This window comes from Equus przewalskii, chromosome 17 (genome assembly GCF_037783145.1).
Source record: "Equus przewalskii isolate Varuska chromosome 17, EquPr2, whole genome shotgun sequence".
NCBI classification, from domain to species: Eukaryota; Metazoa; Chordata; class Mammalia; order Perissodactyla; family Equidae; genus Equus; species Equus przewalskii.
Window position 1 is genome coordinate 3,583,852 of NC_091847.1, and position 27,395 is coordinate 3,611,246.

Consider the following 27,395-nt stretch of genomic DNA (forward strand, 5'->3'; position numbering starts at 1 on the left):
AGGGTATTTTAATGTTTAACAAATTCAAATAAAACCTCAAACAGATAGACTGAAGGGAAAAACTTAAAAGAAATAATTCTAATATATTAAAATTAATGGATGGACTTAGTTCATAAGCCTTTCTCTAAGTTTTAGTTATTGCCAAGAATGCTATCAAAATAAAGATTGCCAAGAGTTTCCAGATTATGCTTTATTATTACTTTATTAGTATTCAGTTTTTATTTGTCATTAATAATACACTGTTATAATGAAGCTTGTGGTATAAAGAAAAATGGATCCTGTGTGCTGTTTTTATAGGAGGTCTATTAGAGAGGCATGGGCTGGGCAGAGGGGCGCTCTACTGCCCAGTTGTGTGTATCTTCTTCAATTTGTACAAAACATTGATAATCTACATTTTTATGTGATAAAAGCATTACGTTGCTCAAGCGCCACTGGTATAAATATTTTTAACAGGGCAGCAAGTGTGATCATTAAAGATAGCATGAAAACATGCGACGGATGGATTTGAAGGGGAAAGCTGGAAGAGGAAGGCAAAGCATGAATAGGGAAGAAGTAGGAGAGTGGGACAAAATAAGAGATGGTGTGGGGAACCTAAGACCAGTAAGAGAAGAGGCGTGTTAGTAACAAAAGAAAAGAGCCAATTGATCTGTGAACCACCAAAAACTCTGTTACTCATCTTCTGTTTTGGTCCCTAGAAGAAGCTATTTTATGACTACTTCCTTCCAAGTGTGTGACTTATATAAGTCCTACTTTTGGTTTCAGAAATGCTGGAAATGTGAGCAGCAGAGATAATATACAAATAAAATAAAAATTTCTTTTCTTCCTTTGGATATATTTTGATATAATTTAAAATTTTGGTGAAAAAACATGAGAGATATCTGAATTCAAATTCCGGCTAATTAACCTGAGACTAGTGACTTTGTCCACATCTTTAAATCATGGGATTGTTGTAGCAGTAAATTGAGAGAACACTTTTAAAGTACATTCTACTTTTCAAACTAGAAAGCATGACTATTATTAATCACACATTTCTTTCTTTATTTCCCTTATCACATTATAGTATCTATCATTTTTTTTTAAAAGATTTTATTTTTTCCTTTTTCTCCCCAAAGCCCCCCAGTACATAGTTGTATATTCTTTGTTGTGTGTCCTTCTAGTTGTGGCATGTGGGACGCTGCGTCAGCGTGGTTTAATGAGCAGTGCCATGTCCGCGCCCAGGATTCGAACCAACGAAACACTGGGCCGCCTGCAGCGGAACGCGCGAACTTAACCAGTCGGCCACGGGGCCAGCCCCTAGTATCTATCATTTTAAAGTAAAAATTGCCAATTCACTTTAGTTGCATTAGACAGAACAAGCTAAATGCACTAAATTGACGTTTTAAATTCATTTTGAATTGAAACTGTACTGAGTACCTCACTCTTGTTCTACTAATAAATATTCTTATTGTTTGACTTCAGTGCCAGAAGAAGAAGAAATTGGAAATTATAAAGTATAAAATTTCTGGTCTTTTATTGGCACCTCCTTAAACTTGGAATGGCTTTGATAGATAGGACTATTATCTTTTTTCCTAATTCACTGACAGTTCTTCCTTGTAATTATTGTCATAAAAGACAGCTAGAGGAAAAACTTCCTTTGGGCTTGGAGTATATGCTGGTGTGGAGGTTGCAACCAAGAGTGCATTGGCATACCCAGTACTAACAAAAGTTAAGAAAAATGGGGTATCAAGTAAGGAGATGAAGATGTTTTCATAGCCTTTTTCCCCCCATCTCCTTTTAGTAATGAATATATTGATCTTCTTTTATAAACAAGGGTATATGGAAGGAATAAAAATATTAGGGGCCATGTGATCATAGTTGTTACAAAGCCTAAATCAACTGCTGGCTCAAAGTTGAGTTCCTAATCATTTTAGAGTCAAGTGTAGAAAATTCTCTCTTTTATGCACATCTCTTGGTAATCATTTTGTTCTCTTTCTCTCTGTCTCATCACTAACAGGTGCTGGCATATACTTAAAATGACCCCTTTTACATAAGGCAAAAGCCTTGTTGGCTTTAAATCTGACCAGAACTTAAATGCCCACGTAACTGCCCCTATCTTTTTTATAGTTTAATTTCAAAAAATTAGGAAGAAAGGAGAGAAACTGTGTTAATAAACATGGCATTATTGCTGTAGAGCCAGGTAAAAATAAAGTGAATTATTGTCTCATAAGAAATGATGTGATTAATTAGATGAACTATATTAGATTCTCTGATTTTCCAAACTATGAAGAAATTTAATTCCAGGAATATGGCTTGCCACAGAAAAGCTGAATTTTTTTTTTAACTCTTTATTGGCTCTGTAGTGCTCACAGATTCATTTTTTTCCTTGTTAGCATGGCATGTGTGGTTCCTGCCTGTTGTTTTCCCTCCTGCCTGAGAAGTAAGCCTCTAATGATGCACAAACTTTGTGTTTCCTTGCACACGCTACACTGTTTCAATTCTCAAAGACTTTGCTAGCACCACTCTCTCTTTTTTTTTTTTTTGAGGAAGATTAGCCCTAAGCTAACATCTGCCACCAATCCTCTTTTTGTTGAGGAAGACTGGCCCTCAGCTAACATCCATGCCCATCTTCCTCTGCTTTATATGTGGGATGCCTGCCACAGCATGGCTTGCCAAGCAGTGCTGTGTCCGCACCTGGAATGCGAACCAGCAAACCCCTGGCCGCCCACATGGAACGTGCTCACTTAACCACTGTGCCACCAGGCGGGCCCCAAAAGCTGAATTTTAAGTACCCAAGAATAAAATCCAGGATTCCAAATTGAAAACAGTTTAATATGGACTAAATGACTAAGAAGTAATCTCACCTTAGGTTTCTAAAGATTAAAGAGAGGGAATGGAAAGAACATCATGGAGCCAAATGTGCATAGCACGTGTTCATTATGAATCATTTCACCATCACAACACCCTTGCAAAGGGGGCATTTAGTCCCATGTTTACAGATGAGGAAACAGGTTCTTGGAGATTGGATAACTTTCCCACAGACACACAGCTGGTAAATAACTAGAACTGGGATTCAAACTGAAGTCTGACTCTAAAGCCCGTATTCTTGCCACTACATCCTGATGCCTTCCATAAATTACAGTAAAAGATAACGTACGTTTGGGTACAAATGACCTCTGGAACTTCAGAAGCAGTGACATTTATCTAAAAATCTTCATTGTATTATCAACCCCATAATGCAGTTGTCAGCAGTCAAAAGAACATACCGCTTAATAAGTAGAAAGGAATATTACAGTGAGGTTAATAATAATAGTAGAGTGAGAATTTATAAAGGTATAAAAACATTTGAAGTTTTACAGACATGACTGTTCTGATAAGTTTTAATAAAAACTGGATTTTAGTTGCTAAAATTATTCATACTCTAGTCCAGAAATTCTGTGTGTATATATTTAATTAAAACAAATTGGTTCCCTGCTGATATTTATAAAATCATATAATTTTTCTCCTATGAGGTCCCACTAGTAGAGATAGAAGCTCCCCTCCCCCAGGATACATTCCGGATGAATTACACCAGGTTGCCCGGAATGGGTCATTCACCAGTATCAACAGTGAAGGAGAGTTCATCCCAGAGAGCATGGACCAAGTAAGCAAAAGCTGGATGTGGTTTGTCATTTCATTTAAAGGGATGTTGTGTGGTTTGGCAGGTATCTCAGGTGTGTGTGTGTGTGTGTGTTTTACCTCTTCTCCAATTCTATATCTTCTTTCGTAAATGAACAAAACAATAGAAAATATAGGAAAATGCCCACTAGTTTTCATCTGCTTTTGTGCATTTATGTATAAAGAAAGCCGGATTTTCTTATATTGCTCATCCATAAATGAAGGAATGCATTTGTTCATAATCCTGCAATTAACATTCAGACCTTTTCATTAACACTTGAGACTACAAATATTTAACTTTTTGAAACTGGGGTTTGTCAACTTTCTGAAACATTTTTAAATGTTTTTTAATTTTTAAAATGTTTTGAAAAGTTTTTTAGCGTGGAAGTATTTTCATGGAGTTGTTTCCTTACATTACCTTGGCTGCTTATACTATTGTAGGAGTTTACATTTTCTAATAATGTAGCAGTCACGGTGTCATTAGTCTCAGTTTGAGTGGGGCCATTGTTCAGTTTTCAGTAAGCAAAATTATGTGAAATCTTTTAGCTTTTAATTATTTAGCTAATAGACCAGATAGAGAAAGAATATATTTCTCTTAGGAAAATTTGAAGTTATAGCCTACCTAACAAGGGACAACTACATTTAAAACATTTAAAAATGAGTAATTCTGGGGGGTGACTGCTGTTTGATAGGAGGTTTCTTTTTTGAGAACTATAAGTGTTTTGAGATTGTGGTGAGGGTTACTCTCAATATACCAAGAACTATTGAATTGTATGCTTTAAATGGGTGAATTTTACGTTACATGAATTATATCTCAATAAAGCTGTTTAGATTAAAAACAGTAACTTCTTGGTATATCACATTGAATCATGTTGGAACTCTTCATTTTTCTAGATGTTGGACCCATTATCTTTAAGCAGCCCTGAAAATTCTGGCTCAGGAAGTTGTCCATCACTTGATAGTCCTTTGGATGGGTAATGTTGATTGTGGTTTTTGTTTTTAAATATATGTAGGTAAATAAGCGCATATATATATATATATATATATATATATATATATATATATATAGCATGTTGAATTATCAACTGTTTTGTGCTACATTCAGAGGAATGTAATTGATACTAGTCTATACTTATGGCAAATGAATTTTTGACAGTTTTGACAAATCCCTTAACCTCATGGGACTGAGTATTTGTATTAGTTAAAATGATATCTGATTATAATATTCTGAGTATTCCTGCTTGCCAAAATTGTGTGTTTGAAGCTAAATGTAAACTTAGAATTTATGTACATTTTACTTTTAAAACTGTATTGGTGAAACCACTATCAAATTTTTCGTTACTGTGTTTGATTTTGGAGATTTCTTGAGTTGTTCACCTGTTCAGGATTATGTTCATCCTGGTACTAAATTATAAATAACTTAACATTCTTGGAAATTGCGGCCCAGTATGTTGGTTGTCGTTTAAAACTTAAGGGCTTTTGTGAAGTAGCTGTTCAGGAATATAAACTGGGTCAAGTTGCAGGGTGAATTTTTTGTTAGAAGTGATTCCTCTCTCCTGGTCTCAATAGGATAGTGTTCACCTGTAGCACACAAAATTACCCTGTAGCACACAGAGTCAAATCTTTATTAACATCTTTACCTGTTTAGTCTCCTCTGTGATTGCTTTATGAAAGCAAATTCTGGAAATAGAACTAATGTTGTATGGGGATATACATTTAATTTTCTGTTACCTGTATACATGAAGTCTTTGTGCCCCTGTCTACCTCAAGATAGATATTTAAAACACTTAAATTCAGGGAAATAGTAATGTGAAAGCTGTATGTCGAGTGCTTAATATTTGAAAAACACTGTCCTGAGCGCTTTACATATGTATACGTATATGTATATGTGTGTGTTTGTGTGTATATGCATACACACATATATATAAACCCATATATATATGTACTTGATGAGTTAGAAATTATCTTTTGTGTGTGTGTGAGAGAGGAATATTTGCCCTGAGCTAACGTCTGTTGCCAATCCACCTCTTTTTGCTTGAGGAAGATTGTCGCTGAGCTAACACCTATGCCAATCTTCCTCTGTTTTACGTGGGATGCTGCCATAGTGTGGCTTGGTCTGCTCATGGGATCCATACCTGCTAACCCTGGGCCACCGAAGCAGAGCATGCAAACTTAAGCACTACACCGCTGGGCTGGCCCTATTATCTCTTTTTATAGATGTGGAAACAGTCTCAGAGAAGTGATTTGCCAAGGTTGCAACAGCTAGTTAAGAGACAGAGCTAGGATTGAAACACTGGTGTTTCCAAACCTCTCTAATTCCAAAATATATCATTCTTACCACTATACTCTATGGGTTAATTTTAAAAGCCAGGCTCTTTGCCCACATGTACCAAATAAGTGTTTAAAGAGGTTTCTCTTTTTTCACTTATGTTAACATTTCAGAGTGAGCTCCTTTATATATATATATATATATATATGTATCTCCACACATACATACAGATCAATATTGATATTGCATAAAGATTTTTTTAAAATGTCTTATGTACATACTTTCTCTTAATTTAATGTGACATTTTCTTTTAGAGAGAGCTATCCGAAATCACGAATGCCTAGGGCACAGAGCTACCCAGATAATCATCAGGAATTTTCAGGTTAGACTCTACATTCTAAATGTTTACGTATTGAATAATGTTTTGGCTGGGAGGGAGAGGGAAATTAAAAAATAAAAATGTGTAAATGTGTTTTTCATCATTAGAAATATTTTTTATTTTTTTTAATAAAATATAATTCTCTCATATGTCTTAATAGACTATGATAACCCTATCTTTGAGAAATTTGGAAAAGGAGGAACATATCCACGAAGGTATCATGTTTCATATCACCATCAAGACTATAATGATGGTAAGTTTCTGGCAATTAGACCACAAGAACAGTTTGTTAAAAATATCAAAAGTAATCAAAATAAAAATAAATTTTAAAAAATTTGGTATTTATTTAATACCGTTAGAAATAAATTGTTCCTAAATCACTTAGTTTTCAAGGGTGAAGTGGTGCACCTACAACATGACTGACAAACAATAATGTACAACTGAAATTTCACAAGATTGTAACCTATCATTAACTCAATAAAAAATAATAATAATAAAAATACGAAAAACAAAAAAATCACTTAGTTTTCTACTTAAAAAAATTTATTTAGAGAAATCGGATAACTAAAACTATAATAACAGCTTTATGCCAACTTACCTCATAATACTTAATTTCCCTTAGATGAAAAGGAGTAATTAAAAAATGATATTAAGTAGAAAATTACTCCTTGATGATGAAATTCATACTTGAATTATCTTTTTAAGGGAAAAAATATTATTATGTATAAACTTTCTAGTTTTTGTATTATATTTTAAGTCATTATTGGAAATGAGAATAAAATGTATATAGTTTTCTCCTTTTTATCCAAAAGTGAGAGAATGCTATGATTTTATGAATGTTTGTGTATTTTAATATAAGAGATTATTTGAATTTGTATTCAGATCCTTTCTTTTTCCCCCACTTTTCTCTTCATTTCTGTTTTCACCTTTTCTCGTATTTTCATTTATGACTTCATGATTCAATGTTAACCAGAATATTTCCTTGAACTATTTTAAAAAATACTACTCATAAGTTTAAAACGTATAATTAAATAATCATTGCTATTTCAGTTTTTTAGCCTGGTCACAGGACAAATTTCTGCTCCTTATGTTGCAAGTTTTAAATACTTTCAATACAACATACTAATAAAAGTTGTAAGGTAATTCTGTTTTCATCTTGTAGGTCGTAAAACTTTTCCAAGAGCTAGAAGAACCCAGGGGACCAGCTTCCGGTCTCCTGTGAGTTTCAGTCCTACTGATCACTCCTTAAGCACTAGTAGTGGGAGCAGCATCTTTACCCCAGAGTATGATGACACTCGAATAAGAAGAAGGGGAAGTGACATAGACAACCCTACTTTGACTGTAATGGACATCAGCCCGCCCAGCCGCTGTAAGTCATGGAAACTGGCACAGTGAGATGCACAGCAGCACTTCTACGGAATTTTATGGTATTAAAGAGAGTAAATACCAAGCCAGTCCTCAGGGTGATACCATCTTCTCAAAAGAGGCAAAAATAGTATTTCTAAAAGTGGTTGGAATGTCAGGTATAGGCATGGTATTACTGCTAATTCTGTAGATGATTCTGTCCTTGGCTTTTATTAGGAAAATTGTTGCCAGTTAGTCTTTCATTCATTCATTCCACATATCCTTGTTGAGTGCCTAGTACTAAGATTTCAAATATGATCTCTAAGATATAGTCTAATGGGGAGAATGACGTGTGGAGAAATAATTATAGTATGGCATTTAATCTAGATCTTGAATGTGAATGGGAATTCACCAGTTAAGGAGGTGACATGTGCAAGAGGCTGTGGCATGTTCTGTAAATGAGGAATAGTTCATTTTTGGCTGAAGTGGAGGATGTCTTACTTGAAACAGTGGGAATAGGACTAGAATGGTAACTAAGGCCAGACTGTGAGGGATTTGGACTTTATCACGTAAGCAAAGCATAAAGAGATTCATGCTCAAGGATATTTATTGCAGCAATATTTCCATACTCTGGATTCTTCCCTTTTGTGCTAGTGTTGTCATATTTTATTTTTACATCTGTGACTTCACACCACATTGCTGTTATTTTAGCTTTAGACAGCTATCTTTTAAAGTGGTTAAAATAAGAGAAGAATGTCTTTTATGTATACCTTCAGTTTACCTTTTTCTATAGCTCTTTGTTTATGCAGATCCAAGTTTCTGTCAGGTATCAAATTCCTTCTGCCTCAAGAATTGCTTTTAACCTTTCATATACAAGTCTACTGGTAATAAATTCTTTCAGCTTTTGTTTGTTTGAAAAAGATATTCATTTCTCTGTTTTTGAAAGATTTTTTTTTCTGGGTATAGACATCTGGGCAGTTTTTTTTTCCTTTCAGCACTTTAAAATTATTTCTCCATTGTCTTCTGGTTTGTATACTTTCTGAGAAGTCTTCTGTAATTCTTGTCTTTATAACTCTGTCTGTAGTATGGTTTTTTCCCTCTGGCTGCTTTCAAGGTTTTCTCTTGTTAGAATGAGAGAGTTGCTCTTTCTGGCTTTCTACATCAGAGGCAAATGAAAAACTTTCACATATTGCTGCAATAAAGATTAGAAATAGTGCATCTTACAATCAGTGACGTCTTAGATTGAATGAGAGATGCTATTACATTTGTAATCGGGGGGACAAAAGTGAATCATGGGGATAGGAACATTGTTTGGGTTTAGAATTCTTGGAAAATTGCCTAAAGAGGAAAATTTTCAAAGATGATGATCATTATTAGTTTGGATGATCTTGATTTTTCCCTGTATCCACGCATATTCAATTAAGGATATCACTACTGCAGTATACTCATTTAGTCCTTAACCATTTGTGTGCCATCTGGCTTTTCCATTTTAAGAAAGTGTTCTTTTTTAGCACCTCGTGCTCCAACCAACTGGAGATTGGGCAAACTGCTTGGCCAGGGAGCCTTTGGCAGGGTCTACCTCTGTTATGATGTCGATACAGGAAGAGAATTGGCTGTTAAGCAAGTTCAATTTGACCCTGATAGTCCTGAGACCAGCAAGGTAAGAATCAGTACACAAGCTACTCTGTCACATCATTAGAAGCATTTTTACTAAAATATAACACACAGTAGAATTTTTTGTTTTTCCTTAATACAAATTATTTGCAAAACAGATAGTAAGATATATTTATCTACTTTGTACTGTGGATTTTTCTCTTTTAGTACTCAGTTATATTCCTAATCTGGTTTAGTGTTGCTTTAGCATACCATCAAGGACTGCTATAGAAATATTATTTTAGAGATTTTAAAATGCTTATTCCTTGGGAAGTAAAATTTCAGAATGAAATCACCCAATGGTCCATGAATTTCGAATTTTTTGCTTTTACCAATAGTGCTGTAAAGACTTAACAGTGAGTTCTGTCTTTCAGGAAGTAAATGCACTTGAGTGTGAAATTCAGTTGTTGAAAAACTTGCTGCATGAACGAATTGTTCAGTATTATGGCTGTTTGAGGGATCCCCAGGAAAAAACACTTTCCATATTTATGGAGTATATGCCAGGGGTAAGTTAGTACATCCTCTGAAAATAGACATATTCTATTTAAAGTTTTAGTTAAGGAAAGAAAAACAACAAAACTTTGATTATAAAATGTTAAACCTAGTTAAGGACATTTTAGAAGAATTTTAAATTAGAGTTGGGTAATATAATTTTATTTTCTATCCTTTTCATCTATCTTTGTATTTTTTAACTCATTTTTTTAAATTGCTGAAGTATACTAAAATAGGTTACAGCCATCATAGTAGTCCATACTCAGATTTCCCTCAATACCCTAGAAATATCCCTAATAGTTGGTTTACCCAAACCAGGATACTACCCAGGACCACACATCACATTTAGCTATTATGTCCTTTACTCATCTTTTATTCTAGAACAGTTTTTGCATGACATAGATTTGACAAAGAGACCAGGCTAGTCGTTCTGTTGACAGTCTCATCTCATAGGTTTCTCTAATTGCATCCTCATGGTGGTGTTTAATTTGTTCCTTTCCCCTCATTTCCTGTAAACTCCAAGTTAGATCTAAAGTCTAAATCAGATTCAAATTCAGCGGTTTTTTTTAATTAGAATGCACCATAGATGATGTGTGCATTTCGTGTTGTATCCCATTAGGAGACATACAGTTGCTGATTGTGCCACTGTTACTGATTCTAAGATTGAGTGCTAGATTAGGGTGATCAACATCCCAATTCCTCTCTTGTGAAGTTTTGTTTTTTCCTGAAGACCAGAAAATAATCTGAGCTACAGCAGTGGCACATAGGCATATCTAGTTCCTTTTCAACGGTCTACCTAATGCTTTTTAACACAAATTGATAATCATTGCCTGAGTCATTAATTTCATTAGGAGTTACAAAATGTGATTTGCAAACTCTGTCATTCCTTCTATGTTATTTTTAGTATCTACATTCTAATACTAATGATTTTCAAGATGGTGGTATATTTACTCACTTAAAAATAACATTCACTTGCATAATTTAATACGCAATATGTTAGAAAAAAGGTTTGATTTATGGGTCTTTAAGGGAGAGTAGCTTATTAGAATTGTATGTAGAATGTACAAGGTTGCAATTTAAGCTTATAGATCAATAAAACTGTGGATCAGTATCTGATAGTAATGGTTTTAACCATTCTCAGTGTCACAAGAGCAACAGTAAACTTTGTTTCTTATCATCATGAATAATTAATTGTTTATAATGACGTCATTGTTACTGAGTATTGCACTTTTTTATTTTCAAAGATTATGTTGGCAATGGAAATTGGTTTTTTTTAAAAAATCCCCTTTGGAAAACAAATTGGTGGGATGTATTAAAGAGCATAAAAATATTGAGGCCTTTTGACCTGGTACTCTCACAGAAATTTATTTTACAGAAATAATTCAAAAGACAAAGAAAACTGTGTACATTTTTTTTTTAGTATTATCTGTGATGGAAAAGAATGAAAATATCAGTGCCCACATGGAAGTAAATTATGGTATTTTCTAAGAGACTATATATTAAAATTAAAATTGTGAATGCTATGTAGAAAAGTTGGAGGAAGTCCTTATAATAAGAGAGAGAAAAAGAATATACATAAAAGTCTTTTTAAATGATTATATTTTAAAAGTATCTGTATTTGGACAAGGATAGAAGAAACAGAAAAATGAAAATGTGTTATGTTGGGATTGTGATTGATTTTTGTCTTTTATTCAGATTTCCATTACTGTTTGTCCAATGAATATTTAAATTAAAAATAGAAAGTAATTATGAATAAGGGTGAATAGTGATCCAGATTGTGAAGATAAGATTAATTGAAATTGTTAATTGGTTAGAACTGATTTACATCACAGATGGAGATGGGTAATCTTTATATATTTAGCTGTCTTAAGACTAAACCAGGACTTCAGGAAGAGGCATTAGATCCTGTTTCTCATTAGCTACACTTGGTTTTCTAAGGGCAGCTGTGTCTTCAAAGTATGGGTCATCCTTCCTGGAATTTGAAAAGCATGTTACTAAATGAATAATAATTCATCGACAATCTAAATAAATTATACATATGGCAAGCCCAGGGCATTTATGGGCTAAACATCTATGTTCCTAGTCTTTCGTGAATCTCCAAGTTTGTGAATGATGCTATATAATTTCTCTCATTAAATTTAGTATGATGGACCCCTTTATGCCCTAGCTTCAAGCTTTGCCAAAATTGTCATTCCATTCTTCATTTTCCCAAACATAATATTCCATTCCTTAGTTTATCTAGAACTACTTTCAGACTAGAACCATAACTTTCTTTTCAGTACCTGGACTGTTGATTACACACACACACACACACACACACGGCAAGTTTGGGTCAGCAGAATTATATCCTGCTTGTTCCTTCAGGGATTGCTTATGAATAGTGGAAACGGCAAATGGTTAAACCTATAAAATCCAATGATCTACTTTTATATGACAAAGTACACAGTTTACCAACATTCAAGGAAAAGCAGAAACATTTGGATATAGTCTCGATTTAAAAGAAAAGATTTTATCCTTTATAAAGCACTTTATGTCCATCTTTTAAAGTGGTGATTATGCATCATATTTGCACATTGGAATCAGTAGGGAAGCTTTTTCAAAATTCCAGTGCCTATGTCTCACCTCACATGGATTCAGCAACCTGAGATTGCACTTCATCCTGCCCTAAAAAAGCACGGCAGGGCCAGCCGTGGCCACAGTGGTTGAGTTTGGTGCTCTCCACTGTGGCAGCCTGGGATGTTAGGTCAGAGCAAACTTTCCTCAGCAAAAAAAACCAAACAAAACCACTTAAGAAAATTTGAAATTTCTTTTTAATATATTTTCTCATGTTTTGAACTAGAATATTGCGTATATAAAGGAAAAACTAACATCTCATATAAGTTCTTAATTTTCTAATTATACCCATTCTTTCTTCCGAGAAGTGAATTAACAAATATCAATAAAACACTGTTTTAAAACCAGAATGAGAACAAAATAAATAAAATTAAAGTAAGACGTATATAGAAGAGCAAGTAGGAAAAACAAAAATATATTCATGGCAAAAAAGCAAGATAAAAGTACTGGAGAATTTTTAAAAACATGATTGCAAAGGAATAGGAAATAGAACTAACATATTCATAGAAACAAGATGATCTATCAAAAAATAGTTCTGAAGACTTCCTTCAGCTGTGACCCGTGCTCCTCCACAGCTCTAGTCAGGGAATACGGTAGAGCTGTGTGTTAAATTAGATGGTAGATAATGTCCTCGCTGAGAATTCCTGTGTTCTCCAACCAAAGCCTCTCAGTCATGAACTAGGATTCTTTTAAAAATAAAGATTTAATAGTCGCTTTCATTTCAGACCATATCATAGTTTTTTTTTTTTTAATCTTAGGGTTCAATTAAGGACCAATTAAAAGCATATGGAGCTCTTACTGAGAATGTGACTAGGAAATACACTCGTCAGATTCTGGAGGGTGTCCATTATTTGCACAGTAATATGATTGTTCATAGAGATATCAAAGGTAAGTAATGAGGTATTTTTTATTTTAAGTACACGGTTGTTTTTATGTGAATGAAACAAGTGATATGGTTAAGGAATTTAATATTTAAATTAATATATCCACCTTTAAAATGCCATAGGAAAACAATTCTGCATTCTTACGGACTCAGTCAATATTTTGACTACTCCTGATGTTTGGGTCTCCACAAATGAGTGCTCCCCTGTGGGGGTTCACAGAATTAATAAAGTTCAAACCATCAGAAGAATGACACAGTGTTTTCATAGAGCATAGGCATTTGAGTATAGTGGCTAAGAGTAGGGGCTCTGACATCAGATGGCCTGATTCAAAGTCAGTGCTCTTTCCATCACTAACTGTGTGTGACCTTGGACAAGATACTTCATCTCTTTATGCCTTAGTTTCTCATTTTTAAGGAGGGTGATAATAGTATCTAACTCATAGGATTCTTGTAAGATTGTTAGTTAATGCATATAATATGCTTAAAACAGTGCCTACACCTAAAAATCACTCAGACATTGGCTGCGATGATGATGTCCTTTATGGTCAGATCATATTTAAAGCTATGGGAATGGATCTTCTTAGCTAGGGAGAAAATAAGAAGAAGGGAGGAAGAAGCCTAAGACTGAGCTCTGATGAACTCCAACTCAGTTAAGCTCACTGTTTAAAACTCAAAAACTCAGCTCTTTTCAGGGATCCAGTGTGTAAGGTAAATGCATGAAGTGAGACAAAAGTGAGTGGTGGAGATGTGTAAAATTTGAGAGTGCTTAAAACTGTACTGCAAAGCATACCTGGAGGTTAGATTCTATAAAAATGGGGTTGTGACCCCAAATTTAAAGATCACTTTATTCAGTCAATAAGAATAATAAATACACACATATATAAATAAGTATATTTTTCATTGGTCTTTCTGGGGGCTCTTATGAGTTACCAGGTATTTACTTCCTTCCTCTTGTGGTGTGCCACATCCTGAATTTGGCCATAGTCAGGCCAAAGAGAACATCCCTAACCAGTCTCTGGTGAATGAGTAGAATCTGCTGCAGAATGCCTGAGCCAGATCACATGTCCTAGAATGGAGCGTACTAGTGAGTCTGAGAGGATGAGGACATGGTTCCTGATGTAAAAGAAATAGGAGGGGCCTGCCCCGTGGCCAAGTGGTTAAGTTCGTGTGCTCTGCTTCACTTTGGCAGCCCAGGGTTTCACTGGTTCTGATCGTGGCTGTGGACCTAGCACCACTCATCAAGCCATGTTGAGGTGGCGTCCTACATGCCACAAGTAGAAAGACCTACAATTAGAAAATACAACTATGTACTGGGGGCCTTTGGGAAGAAGAGAAAAAAAAGAGCAAGATGGGCAACAGATGTTAGCTCAGGGCCAATCTTCTTCACCAAAAAACAAAAATGAAAAGAAACCTGTGAAAAGCACTGAGTATATGTTTAATAATATTAAGGAGTTCTTGTCCATCCTCTTAGGTGTGATAAGAGTTCCTATCTTTTAAAGATATATACTGACCTGTTTATTGATCATGATGTCTTAAATTTGCTTCAATAATATGAGAGAGGAAGAGGGAGTGGCTGGCAGTATGGTTGGGGAAGATAGTCCAGATGGTTGTTGGAGCTGGGTGATGGGTACATATACTATTCTATTTGCTTTTATGTATGTTTGAAAAGTCTCCTAAATAGCTTGCTTTTAACGTATCCAAAATAAGTTTTAAAAAATTAGAAAACTCTGTTGGAACCTGGGCACACATTTTGTCTTCTTCCCTTTATATGGATCTGCATTGGTTCAGCATTGGTGATTACTCCCCAGAGATAGCTCTCCCTGTCTCTGACCTGCCCAGGACTATTCTTCCAAGCTCACGGCCAGTAAAAACTGGCTTGTTCGTTGTCCTTCCCCTGGTTAAATATTTTAGAGACAGTAGCTTTTTTGACAGAATCCATTAAGTATTGGACAGTGGGAAGTGTTAGGTGGGCAGGTGTCGTTTAGAGAATCGTTGGTGCTGTGGCACACTCGAGCTGATGGCATGCAGAAGGGGTCCTGGAGCCACCCCTGCGGAGAGGCCTGGGGAGCCTTCACTGACGAGGCTGGGGATCTGCAGGGAGAACAGAAAGACAAGTGCAGAGCTCACAGTGGGGATGGCAGTCTACATTCTCTCCGACCTGTTAGAGAGATTTTCTCCACTATTCACTCCCCTTCTTAGAGGCATTTACCAAAAGAAGGATAAGAGGCCAAATAAGGACTTTTCTTTTTTTTTTTTAATACAAAATGTGGTTAGGGTTACGCAAAACTTAAAAATAAGAGTTGAAGTTCGATAATTAAAATCAGATAAGTTAATAAAATAAATCACTTATTTAAAAAGTTTATAGAAAAAGCTAAAAATGAGAATAGAAACAATTTATATAAGATAGAAACTAGACTTAGAATCCCAAGAAAAAAGATTGAGTTTAAAAATGATAAATAAGTGGGAAAATAGAGAATGAAAAATAAATGAACCTAGCATCTAGATCTTGGTTTTTGATACCATTCTCCACTAAAAGGAACCAGGGCTCCTTGGAGAGAAATGGCTGATTCTAGGACTGATGCAGGAAATACACAAGTTGAACCTGAAGCATCTTCTAGTGCTAGAAAGTAAGAAGATGCTAAAAACATCCCCCAAACCAAAACCAAACAAGAACACAGTGATCACGGTATGGCAAAGGGGCACAGGATGTCGATGGAAAGAGCTCCCAATGCCAAAGCTGGAACAACGTGAGCAAAACAAATAAAGTCATATTGGATTATAAACACAAGTATAAATAAGTATCCATGTGTTCCTACCGATACCAATGAATGGTCAAATAAATAAATGAGGGAATAATATTCCCTCGTGCAAAATAATTCCAAATAATTATGTAGCTACTCAGCCTGGAGCATAACTCCTCACTCCTTGATTGTGGGCTGCACATGATGAACTTCTTCCAAAGAGTACAGTATAGAGGGGGGAAAGAGCCACCTTACAGTGGAGAGCTCAACAAACACCACTGCAAACCGGGCCACCGAGGTCAGTTCATAAGAAATAAAATTCGAAGTTTATTGTAAAAGCAAATGAAATTTTAAAACAGAAAGCTCAAAGCTTGCTTAGAAGAGATTTAAAATATATCTGGAAACTGGGAAGTAAAATCAATATAAAGCAAAACACAATATTAAGAAAAACTATCAAATGAAGATAACTAACAATTAGGTTATATATAGCAGGGAGAAAAAAGTGCTAGAAGTTTTTGATTATGAGGGTCTCTGGAAGTTTCTGAGGAGAAGCTAACTTCTCAGGGGACTAAGCTTCAGGCATGGGCTTCTTGCTTTATGACAGAGAAACTGGGGCCTAAGAGCCTCTTATCACTTTCTTCATCCTTTGAGCTTCGCATTCTTAGCTGTTTTCCCCTTTTTCTTATTCATCCTCATCCCCCTCCCCCCGCCACCAGTCCTTTTCAAAAGTGGGAGAACCTTCTTAGGTCCTGAAGCACACACAGCTGACTCTGAAAAATTGAGTGTTCATGTAGTAAATCCTTAATGAGCACTGACTGTGTGACTGGTGAAAAGCAGCTTAATTTTGGAGACGGATTGAAGAGTGTACCATGTAATTCTCTGCCGTTGTTCTTTTGTGTTATATTCCAAACTGCCAGTAAAAATAATGCAATGAGGATGTTTTTTATTTTTAGGCGCAAATATTCTGCGAGATTCAACAGGCAATGTCAAACTAGGAGATTTTGGGGCCAGCAAACGGCTTCAAACCATCTGTCTTTCGGGGACAGGAATGAAGTCTGTCACAGGCACACCATACTGGATGAGCCCTGAAGTGATTAGTGGGGAAGGCTATGGCCGAAAAGCAGATGTCTGGTAGGTTTTGATGCTGGGTTCACCTGAAAACACTTGTCTTCTCAGGTATTTCCACCCAGAATGGAAATTCCTGAGCCAGATTTAAATTATCCTCTGTATTTTTAAAATAGGATGTCAGGATTACAAAGATTAATATCATTTTAATTATGCCTCTTTGAGGCTTAATAATTGACCAAATAAATAGAGTCCTTGCACCTGTCTTCCATTCTTTAGGAAGGATTTCGTCTTAAGCTAACTTCAGCATTAGACAGCTATCTTCATTTTATTTCCCTGAAGAACTTTAAAAGTAATTAATCTTTATTGTTAGTCTCTTATAATTCAGTTGATGTTTAATTGCTTCATAATTTTAAGTTAGAACATAAAAGGGCCATTTCCTGCTTTTCACCCAGAAAAGTGTTTAATAGATATTCATTTTAGGCACCTAAAGGCAAGCAAAGAATTTCTAATGTTTGTATTCTTTGTAAGATAAAGACAAAAAATTATATTTAATGTCAGATTAGAGAATTATATAAAGCAAAAATTATAAAATTATAAGAAGAATATGTTCTTTGCCTAACCATTTGAGTCAATCATTAAATTGTATTTTCATTGATTTTTATGTTTAAATTACAGTTTTATATAATTATAACCTTTTAATGAAACTTTAAACTTGAAATCAAGTTGTATTTAAATGTTTGTGGACTTTGCTTCTGTTTCTCATTTTGTAGTTAACTTGCTTTCTTTCATCATGATATTGTTTGTGTAATGCATTATTATGTTTTCTTTTTAGGAGTGTGGGCTGTACTGTGGTAGAAATGCTAACTGAAAAGCCTCCTTGGGCAGAATTTGAAGCAATGGCTGCAATCTTTAAAATTGCCACTCAGCCAACAAATCCAAAGCTGCCACCTCATGTCTCAGACTACACTCGAGATTTCCTCAAACGGATCTTTGTAGAGGCCAAACTGAGGCCTTCAGCTGATGAACTCCTACGGCACATGTTTGTGCACTATCACTAGCAGCCGGTAACCTCGCCTGTGCCTCTCCCCAGCTCCCGGCTCTTCATTCACCTTCTCTCTGACTGCACTTTTCTTCTTTATAAACAAGAGAGATGGGGGAGAAAAGAAGACAAGAGGGAAAGTGTTTCTCTTGATTCTTGGTTAAATTTGCTTAATAATAATAGTAACCTAAATTTTTTATATTTAATCTTTTTTTCCCCTTGCAAGAACTTGAAACTTCTTTTTTTTTTTAATTTTTATAATGTACTGATGTGGTTCAGAGAGATAAAGCACTTTAGTACATAGTCACTCTTTTTTGTACAAATCGTTTGGAATACCTAAAGATTGTAGAGTCTTTCCCTGTGTCACTGACAGAATGGTGGTGATGGGGAGACACGAAAAACAAGGAGAAGAAAATGATGTATAATTTGTAGTTTTTAGTGATAGTATTTAAAGTAGATCCTCATTTATGGGGTTGAGCCCTAAACTTAAGTTTAGGGTAGGTACTCAACTTAAAGAATATAGGTTCCTTCTTATATCTGTATTCTTTAGATCCTAACCTCTGTCTACCAAGCTTTTTGCTCAGTAGGAATCTTGATAGAAAATACCATTCTCTAAGAGGTATGTTTATTTGTTAATCCTAACCAGTATAATAAGCAAATACACTATAATAGATCCATGTTACTGGAATCTATGAACCTTGAGGGATAGCTTTCTGATTAAAAAAAAAGAGAGATACTATTTTATTTTAAAGCAGATATGGGAGTCAGTGAGCAAATCTAAATTAAAAGACAAAAGGAGATTGCTCTAATTAAATGTGTGAGCAGTAGAAGAGACCACATTTGCCAGTCAACAGAAATAATGAAAAAAAGAACTAAATGTTGTTTAGTATATTTTAAACTATGTTCATTACTTGAGGAGGAAAGTCCCAAAATTAAGGGAAAGGAGAAATAATCAAAATCATGTATACTATATCTTCCTGTTTCTGGCTCCTGAATTCTCCAAAAGTAACATTCTTCAGGAACTAAGAGTGTAACCCACAGTGTCCATGTATTAAAGCTAGTGTCATGAGATACCCTTGTTCTCAGGATCGCAAAATACTAAAGCACCTCAAAAAACAGTTATGATGTAAAACAGTGATTCTCAAGGGTGGGCTGGGGAAAATTTCACTTGGCATTTGGCAATGCCTGGAAACATTTTTGGTTGTCATAACTAGGAGGATGCTAATGGCATCTAGTGGGTAGAGGCCAGGGATGCTTCTAAACAAACTACAACACACAAGGACAGCACCCCCCGCTGACCCTTCAGCAAAGAATTATCCTGCCCAAAATGTCACAAGTGCCAAAGTTGAGAGACCCTTATGTAAAAAAATAGCCCTGCTTTAAAATTGAAAACAGCCATTTATAAAAGCAAGTTCTTTGCAAAAACTAAATATGAGAGAGAAAGTGATATAATACATAATGAGGATTTTACAAGAGCAGATACCTCTGCTTCAAGTCAAGGGTGAATGGTCTCAACAAACAGCAAACAGCGATCCTGTCCTTAGCAGCTGCGTATTATACCTGAATCAGTAACTTCCATTGTAGAAACAAAATGAATGTAAACATGGAGCCTATGGAACTCAACCGTCTATATATATTATTTCCTCAAAAGTCAATTCATTATTGTGGGAAAAGAAAAGCATATCAAAACAAAGTATAACTACTTCATAGGAAGATTAAAAACTGCCAGGTATTTCTAGGACATATTAAGTGCAAGGAGACAGCTGGGAAAGTCCCAGTATCTCTGCTGGACTTGTGCTACTGAAAAACATGAATGATATCAGTAATTTGGCCACTTGCAGTTTTTTTCAGCATATTAAAGCAAGTGCTAAGTACTTTGTTTTTAAAGATTTAAAAAATAGTAGTCTTCCTAGAGGCCCTAAATGTGATGCCTTGATTCATAAGGGACTCAGGTATTTTATTTCCTGCTAAAAGTTAGGCTCCTTTAGGGACTCTTTTAAAATACTTTGTTTCTGAAGTTAGGTAGATCTTGGTTTACTGCATCAAGGTTCTATCTGGCATTCCCTGTAGGAATATTTGAAATTCCACTCGCTAGTCTGAGAAGAAGTCAAAGCACAAATATAGTCATCAAAGGTTCTCCTATACCCTTATACGCAAAGGAAGCAGCCTGCAAGGAAGGATATGAATTAGAGGCCGCCTCCCCCTGGAAAATCAACTGCCAAATCTTGTGCTATACACATAGTCCCCAAGGATGTGGATCTATTATAATTTCTCTTTTATGAGTGAAGCCATCTCTTCTACTTGAGCAAGATCATGGTATCTGGACTAGTGGGCTTTTCCTTTGTTTCTTTGTCTTGTGTGGTTGTGATTTCCTTTTGGCTCATTTTTGGTGTGTCAGGGTAACCAGCAGTGCAGAATATGAGACAATGCTCTTTAGAGAGAAATCTTGGGAGACTGTGAAGCCCAAAGCAAAACTGTTTGCTTTTTTCAGTCTCTTTTTTCTTTTCTAAATGCTACAGAAAATAAAATCACCTGAAAAGAAACTACTATTTTAACACTGCTGCAGAAGACTTTGTTTTATAAGAAAAATATTATTAGCTATGGGAAAGTATTGTTCTTTATGTAAAGATTTAAAAATAGACTAATAGTTTACAGAGTTACTATATAAAATGTGATGTGAATTTATTTCAAACAAGTTGTAAAGGTACCAGAAACCACAGTAAAAGTTAATATATATAAGAACTACTAAACAAAAAAGCTTGAAGTGGGGTGAGGTATGGAAGACCAAAAGTAAATTTAAAAAAGAAAATTTGAAAGGAAACACCTCTATTAGGGGCAGTTAAATATAACACTCCAGTTTTTTCTAATAATGGTATGGATCAACAAATGAAATTTGAACTTTTAAAGATGACTCTAAGTGTATTTTGTTTTTTAAATGCACAACTGATTCTTCTATACTGTAATGTTTCTTTGCTGAGGCTGGAAGATGGCCAGACTGCTGACTTTGTGCCTTTAAAATGCATTCTGCTTTGATAGTGGCAGACTTTTTTGGTGCTGGAGAAGATTCATTAGCAGTCTTATATGTGCTTTTCAGGAAATAATCTTTCTACTTAGGCCTTGAGAAATTCAAAATGGCACGATTTAGGCTTGGACCAAATATAAGATCTTTTACAATGCAAACAAAGTGTATTGAATAAAGGGTTGAAAAATATCATAATGACAAGTGGAAATTTTGATGGTTGGTAATTCTTTAAAATGTATTAAAAAATATACAGAGTTTGAAATTTTCAGTATGACTATCTTGAAAATTTTCAAATTTTCCTCATTTACAGAATGTTTCTAACTTGAAAAATGGTTAAAGACTATTGCCTTAGAAAGTTTTCAGAGGCACAGTCAACCTTACATAATTTATATATGAGATTGAAATGTTTACACACAGTTAACTATAAAAGAACAATTAAAACTTATTTCAGAGTAAATTGAATTGGCTTTGACTTGAGAGAGTCTATCTTATTCCCAATAGAAACTACATTAAGAAGGTGACATTATTTCTTTAGCTTTCTGCTACTTCAGCTCTTAGATATGTCAGGTCTGGCCTATAGTATTGCTGAGATGGAGTTGTTATAAGATACGTGAAATCACTAAGAAAATCAAATCTGAATAGTTTATAGAGACGACCAAGCTTGGGTGCAAAAACCAAGATGTTTGCCAGATGCAGACTCCTTGGCCCACGGCAGAGTTCTGTGCCAGTGATTTCATTTCGGGTCTAGGGACCAATGGCTTAATATAAAATCACCGGGTGTCAATCAAGTATAGGAATCTATCAATTTTTTTTAAATAGGGTGAATCTTTTTCATTTGCTTATTCAACAGTTGTGGCTTATTGTGTCAGGTACTAAATTAATTTACCCTTAAGGAGGTCACAGTCTAGGAGGAAACATGGGCAAACAGATAGTTACTTATTCAATGGCATACCCTAACTCTGAGAGTTTAGCAATGATATTTTAAAATGCTCTTATTTTTTATGAAGTAAGGGGAAAGCAATTTTGTGTAATCATTGGCTATTAAAAACTAAAATGTCATTAACAACAGGAATTAAAAGTATCCCCAAATTGGAGGAACCCCCATAGGTCAGGCAGCCTCTCTCTCAGGACTCCCTCTTACAAAACCCAGCCTCTGCTCTAACAGTCCCAGTAATGGGGGGCATTTATTACATAGCATAGTGGTTTTTTCCTGCTGTTTCTTTTAAAGAAAAAAAAATTTTCTTTTGGTCTAAATTGTTAAAATACCCAAAGCATTTGATAGAAATTGAATTCTGTCAACAGTATTATTTATACTAAGATCAGAACAATTTCTTGAGACCTTATTGTCTTATATTAAGTTTGGCCTTTGTTGCGAATGTAATGTTCATATTTATTTGAATTTTAAGATTGGTTAAATGTTAATGAAAAGCAATTTAATTGTTAATTTTTGGCAGTGCCTTTTTCTCTGTATGCCTTAATTTTATTTTATATCAATAATAATTCAAGTTACCCACCGAAATGAAGGTTTTTCCAAAATCAGGAGGCTTCAAGAGGTCATTTGGCCTTAGGCTGTGTGTTGGCCCTTAAACATTTTTTAATGCCTGCTTCCTCCTCCTACCCTTTTCTACCTCTTTTTTTTTTTTTTTTTTTTATGTTAGCATTAGTCTGTGATAGACACACTGCAGTCTCCACTAGGTGTGAATTCCTAAGATAAGGAGGTATTCTAATTCTAAAGAGACATAGTAAATTGCTTTTCAGGTTGATTACTTGATTTTCAGTCCCATTGGCAGTGTCCAAATTCTTTGTATATCATGTCAGTTATGATTTTCATAGCAGAGCTGGAATGGTTGTTTTTGCCCTCAAGAGATCCTTTAAATGGTTTACAGGTGTTAAGGCAATGAGACTTAGGGCAATGAGCAAGAAGTACAGGGATAGCAAATTCTAATCCTTACTTTTTAACTAACATCTTGACTAAAACTCTAGCTTACTTCTCTGTGAAGTGTGTGTGTGTTTGCAGTTGGGGCAGGGGTGGGAAGGAAGAAAAGATATGAATGTTCAATTAGATTAGTCTCTGTTCTTGGAAGAACAACTCAAATGTGTATGACCTACTGATGATGGATGAGTGTAATTGTCCTCGGGTAGGAATGCCAGCACATTTTCCACAAGTAGCTAGTACAAATGATTGTTTAATAAAGGTATTTATTGTAAATTGCCAAGCTCTTGGTTGCTAAAAGTAGATTAAAATTGAATTTGTATGTGTGTATAATAGTGAGCTTATATATAATTCCTCAATAGAAAGTAAGTGATTTTGCATAGCTCTTCATGAACTCTTTGGAATAGAAATTCTGCCAGACATTATCAAAACAAGCTTCCTTAGCTTACCAAGTGTTCAAAAGGAAATTGTCTTATACCTCTTTTTGGTTGGCTAGGGAAGGCATGCTGTGAAGCCACTGTTCCTTCTTCATAGTCGTCTTTAGCTTTGCTTTGGCTTCTGCCACAGTCTGGACAGGATGCCATAATAGGTGTGAGAAGTGTCAGGGCCAACTATTCTCCTTACTCACCTTTCAGAGCTGTAGATGGTACTGAGCTCTCAGGAGAGTCTAGAGAATCTTCTCTTGGTGATAGTGAGAGTGGACATGGTTTAGTTTCAGAAAGTTGAGGGAGAAGTCTTAACTATATAAAGAATAGAATAAATTTTCTGTATTGCCTATCTCATGTAAATTCTTCATATTTTTCATAATTGTGCATTTTAATTGACAGTAATGATATTTTTGTTAATAAGAGCAAAGACATTAAATCAGTGAGCACTATTATTCCCTATGACTGATGACTTCTTGTTTGTATTCACACTCTGTATTATCAGAATCACTTTAAAACCAAAGCTTTTATATTCCCTGTACACATAGCCAAAATGATTAGCACTGTTACTTCTGCCCACCTGTAAGCTAATAGTATAAAAATGATAAAGCAGGTACTCGTAGAATTTGTATCTTAATCTATCCTTCAAGTAAAAGGACAGGTGCTCAGTGTTTGCATTTAGACATGCAGAATTTACTTCAACTCTTACAGAATCATATAGACATTACGAACTTGAGCTTGCACATGTGCCAATCTTACCAACGCCACTTGGCCACAGACACTTCTACATATACATTGACATATGATGCCTCAGGTTGGTGGCATACTTTCTTCCTGGTGTCTTAACATTTATGAACTTGTATTTGACTTGAGGGGCATTTCAGGAACGCTGTGAAGAAAAGTAGGTTATGGATAGACATCTGCTTTGTGCCATAGACATTTTGGAACATAAGGAAGGGTCTGCTCTCCAGTATACATGCAGAATTTGTCCCAAATAAGGATTTTTGAGTCCATTAATGCCAGTTGAGAACAGTAAAGTTTGTGACTATACTCAAAAGCACCTTTGTGTTCACTTACTTATATTTTTTTAGAATTTATTTTTTAAAAGCATATGTAACTAGTGATTTTAGCATTAGCATTACTTGGAGGGGAGAGATAAGTAACAAAATTACATCTTAAACTCTATTAGATACTTAGGTTCCAAAATGGATTTGACATATTCTCATTTTTCCAAAGACTTTTTTCCACCAGGAACAAGAAGAGAAGATTAGTGGAAACATTTGAGCTGGAAAGGCTTATGGGCAAAAGAAAGTGGGCCAAACCCTTGCAATATACCCTATTCAAGTGAAGGTACAGTGTCTAAGGATAAGAATACTTCTTTAAAAACAAACAATTGTTTTTAATACAATCTTAATTAGTAAGTAAAAGGTTTACATTTTTTCTATTGCTATTGGTTTTAAAATTTGCTACCCTGCATTCTGAAATATTATAAAAGAGTTAATACCAAAAATACTTTTAATGTCTGACATCTCTTACATTTCACATGGTTTTTTTAATTCAAGTATCATTGTAAATAAAAGTAAACTTGGATAAATTTGAGAATAAACTTTTAATTGTTGCAAACTATGATTATCAATTTGTAAATTTACCCTTTGACCTAATGTACATTTTTAAATGTAGCCATTAAATTCTCTATATTTAATCTATTAGTTTCTCTCTGTAAATGTTTTTAATCTCAGTTGAATGCTGGGCAGTTTATAATTATGTACAAAGGTGTTTTTTTCCTATCAAGGTTGACTTTTTTGCACATTTTTGGAAATGTTTAATTTGTACACTGATTTACTACTCTGACCAATAATTGTTGATGGGTGTATGAGCATTGTGAATGCGTGCATTGAACTACTGTCTGTGTCTCTATGTTTTAACTTTTTTCAAGATGTAGCCATCAGTAACTGCACTGCTATTACTGACTTAAATGGACCTTCTTGCTTTTACAAAGTCTACTTCTCTATGGTTCTATCTTTGTTGAAGAACTCAGGAGTTCAACATCACTTTCTCATTTTATATGTATTCTAAAACCCATGACTAAGTTGAAAGTATGCTTCTAACTCTGTGTATCAGGGGATGTGTGTATGGAGATGTCCTTTTCTGTCTGTAGGCACATGTATATATCCCAGTAATTTCTTATTTTCATTTCATTTCTACATTTTTATGAACTTGTTTTATAAGGGTACTGTTTAGTTAGAACAATTAAATATATATAAAAGCTTTCTGAGAGATTATTTACTATATGAATATATTTTCAGCTGGCTGATCAAAACTATTTTTTTAATTTTGTTTTTAACCACGGGCAAAATGTATTTGTATTTCCACAATTGGAAGCAAATTTACTTATATATCAATTAAAATACTCTTGCAAGGAAGAGCATTGAATTCTCTTGAGGATTCTATGAAATGCAAATTAAGAGGAAAAAATAGGTTGTAAGCAGTAGCAAAAACACACTATCCACTAAAATGGCCTCAATTCTCAGAGCTGTGAATAAATGTGAGAAACTAAATTGTCTTCAAGAGATATCAAGACTTTTATATCTCCAGTTGCTGTTGGCCTGTCCTCCTTTTGTTTTTGAATATTTTCTTTATTCTACCCCAAAGATTTCAACTTTTAGTTTTTCTCTTACTGGGCAAGGTCAGACTGCATTTATACAACAATACATTGACGTATTGTGGTTCTCTGTAATTGACTATAAATTGGTTTAGAAATGTCCAAACATACATTTGTTTTGTCTTTATACTTACTGTACTGTGTATTTTAAGTAACTGGCAGAAAAAGCATTGGCAATTTCCAGTCTGACAATGTTGTTGTACCTAAGAAAAACCTTGCTTTTAGTATGCGGTACCATGTAAAATTACTTGTGTTAGGAATAAAGTCCACTGTTGAAGTTGAATGTCACTAAGTTTATTATGTTACAAGGAGCCAGTATGATTAGAAAAACCTACCAGAAGCCAGATACAGTGTGGTATGTGCCACATTTCATGCACATTTTGACTTTGTGTTGTTCATTCAAAACTGTGCTTGTAAAAATGTATAAATTTTCTGAGTTTTACAATTTTTATGTACTTGTTTTTTCTTGCTGGTAAATAGCTTTTTTTTTTTAATCTAATGTGAAAGAAACCATGTTTATATTTTGTTAGTGATCAATGAATTTGTTTATATGGAAATTTGTATATTGTTGGCACACGTCTTCGTTTAGATTTATTGTGCATGAAGGCCTGCAATAATTAGCACAACGAAAATTGCTTTTTCCTACATGTTCATTTTTTTGAAAGATTGTGGTGCAAAGGCTTACTCTAAGTAACCTTCTGGACTATGGAATGAATATAAATGAATGGCACTTTGAGTGTTAATAAAGCTGATATTTATTTCCACTGTGATTGGTTTGTCCAGATCTGCTCTTGGACACAGCGTGTTCACTGCTGTCCCTCCTTTGCCTGCGCCAGTTACTTTCTAGGAGACCAAGAACAGACTGACCTGGAAACACTGCAGCTACATCTTTTCAGGATGTAAGTCTGTAATGTCCCACCCAACACGCTCCAGCATATCTTTCTGGACACTTTGATTACGCAAATCAGAAATGAGCAATGATTAAAAACAAAGCCTGCTGTCAGAGTTTAAGGAATGGATGCTCCCACAGGACTGGAGATCATTTAAATTAACACCTTCATGTAGAGGGCAAGTTATATATCCTCTTACCCAGCAATTCTCTACCTAGAAATTAATCCTGTGGAAATGATTGCAGCTATGCTAAGACATATGTATAAAAGCCCAAAGTGGAGGCTCTGCGTGTCCAACAATAGGGGCTATTGTAACAAAGTACCACAAACTGTGTGGCTTATAACAACA

The 27,395-nt window shown here is 34.9% G+C and overlaps 1 protein-coding gene across 2 annotated transcripts in view; it reads left to right on the forward strand.

Annotated features, from left to right (window-relative positions):
• The window catches only part of MAP3K2 (mitogen-activated protein kinase kinase kinase 2), an 89,136-nt gene extending 62,210 nt beyond the window's left edge, over positions 1-26,926 (forward strand). The window contains exons 8-17 of one of the 2 annotated variants that reach the window (XM_070579596.1): positions 3,489-3,619; positions 4,528-4,607; positions 6,217-6,284; positions 6,442-6,534; positions 7,444-7,650; positions 9,137-9,285; positions 9,653-9,784; positions 13,142-13,271; positions 16,961-17,138; positions 17,908-26,926. In XM_070579596.1, the coding sequence (XP_070435697.1) occupies positions 3,489-3,619; positions 4,528-4,607; positions 6,217-6,284; positions 6,442-6,534; positions 7,444-7,650; positions 9,137-9,285; positions 9,653-9,784; positions 13,142-13,271; positions 16,961-17,138; positions 17,908-18,133 (1,394 nt within the window). In that variant the 3' untranslated portion in view covers positions 18,134-26,926. The remainder of the gene's footprint in view (positions 1-3,488; positions 3,620-4,527; positions 4,608-6,216; positions 6,285-6,441; positions 6,535-7,443; positions 7,651-9,136; positions 9,286-9,652; positions 9,785-13,141; positions 13,272-16,960; positions 17,139-17,907) is intronic. The other variant, XM_070579597.1, reaches the window with a different exon arrangement.
• Positions 26,927-27,395: the final 469 nt, after the last annotated feature.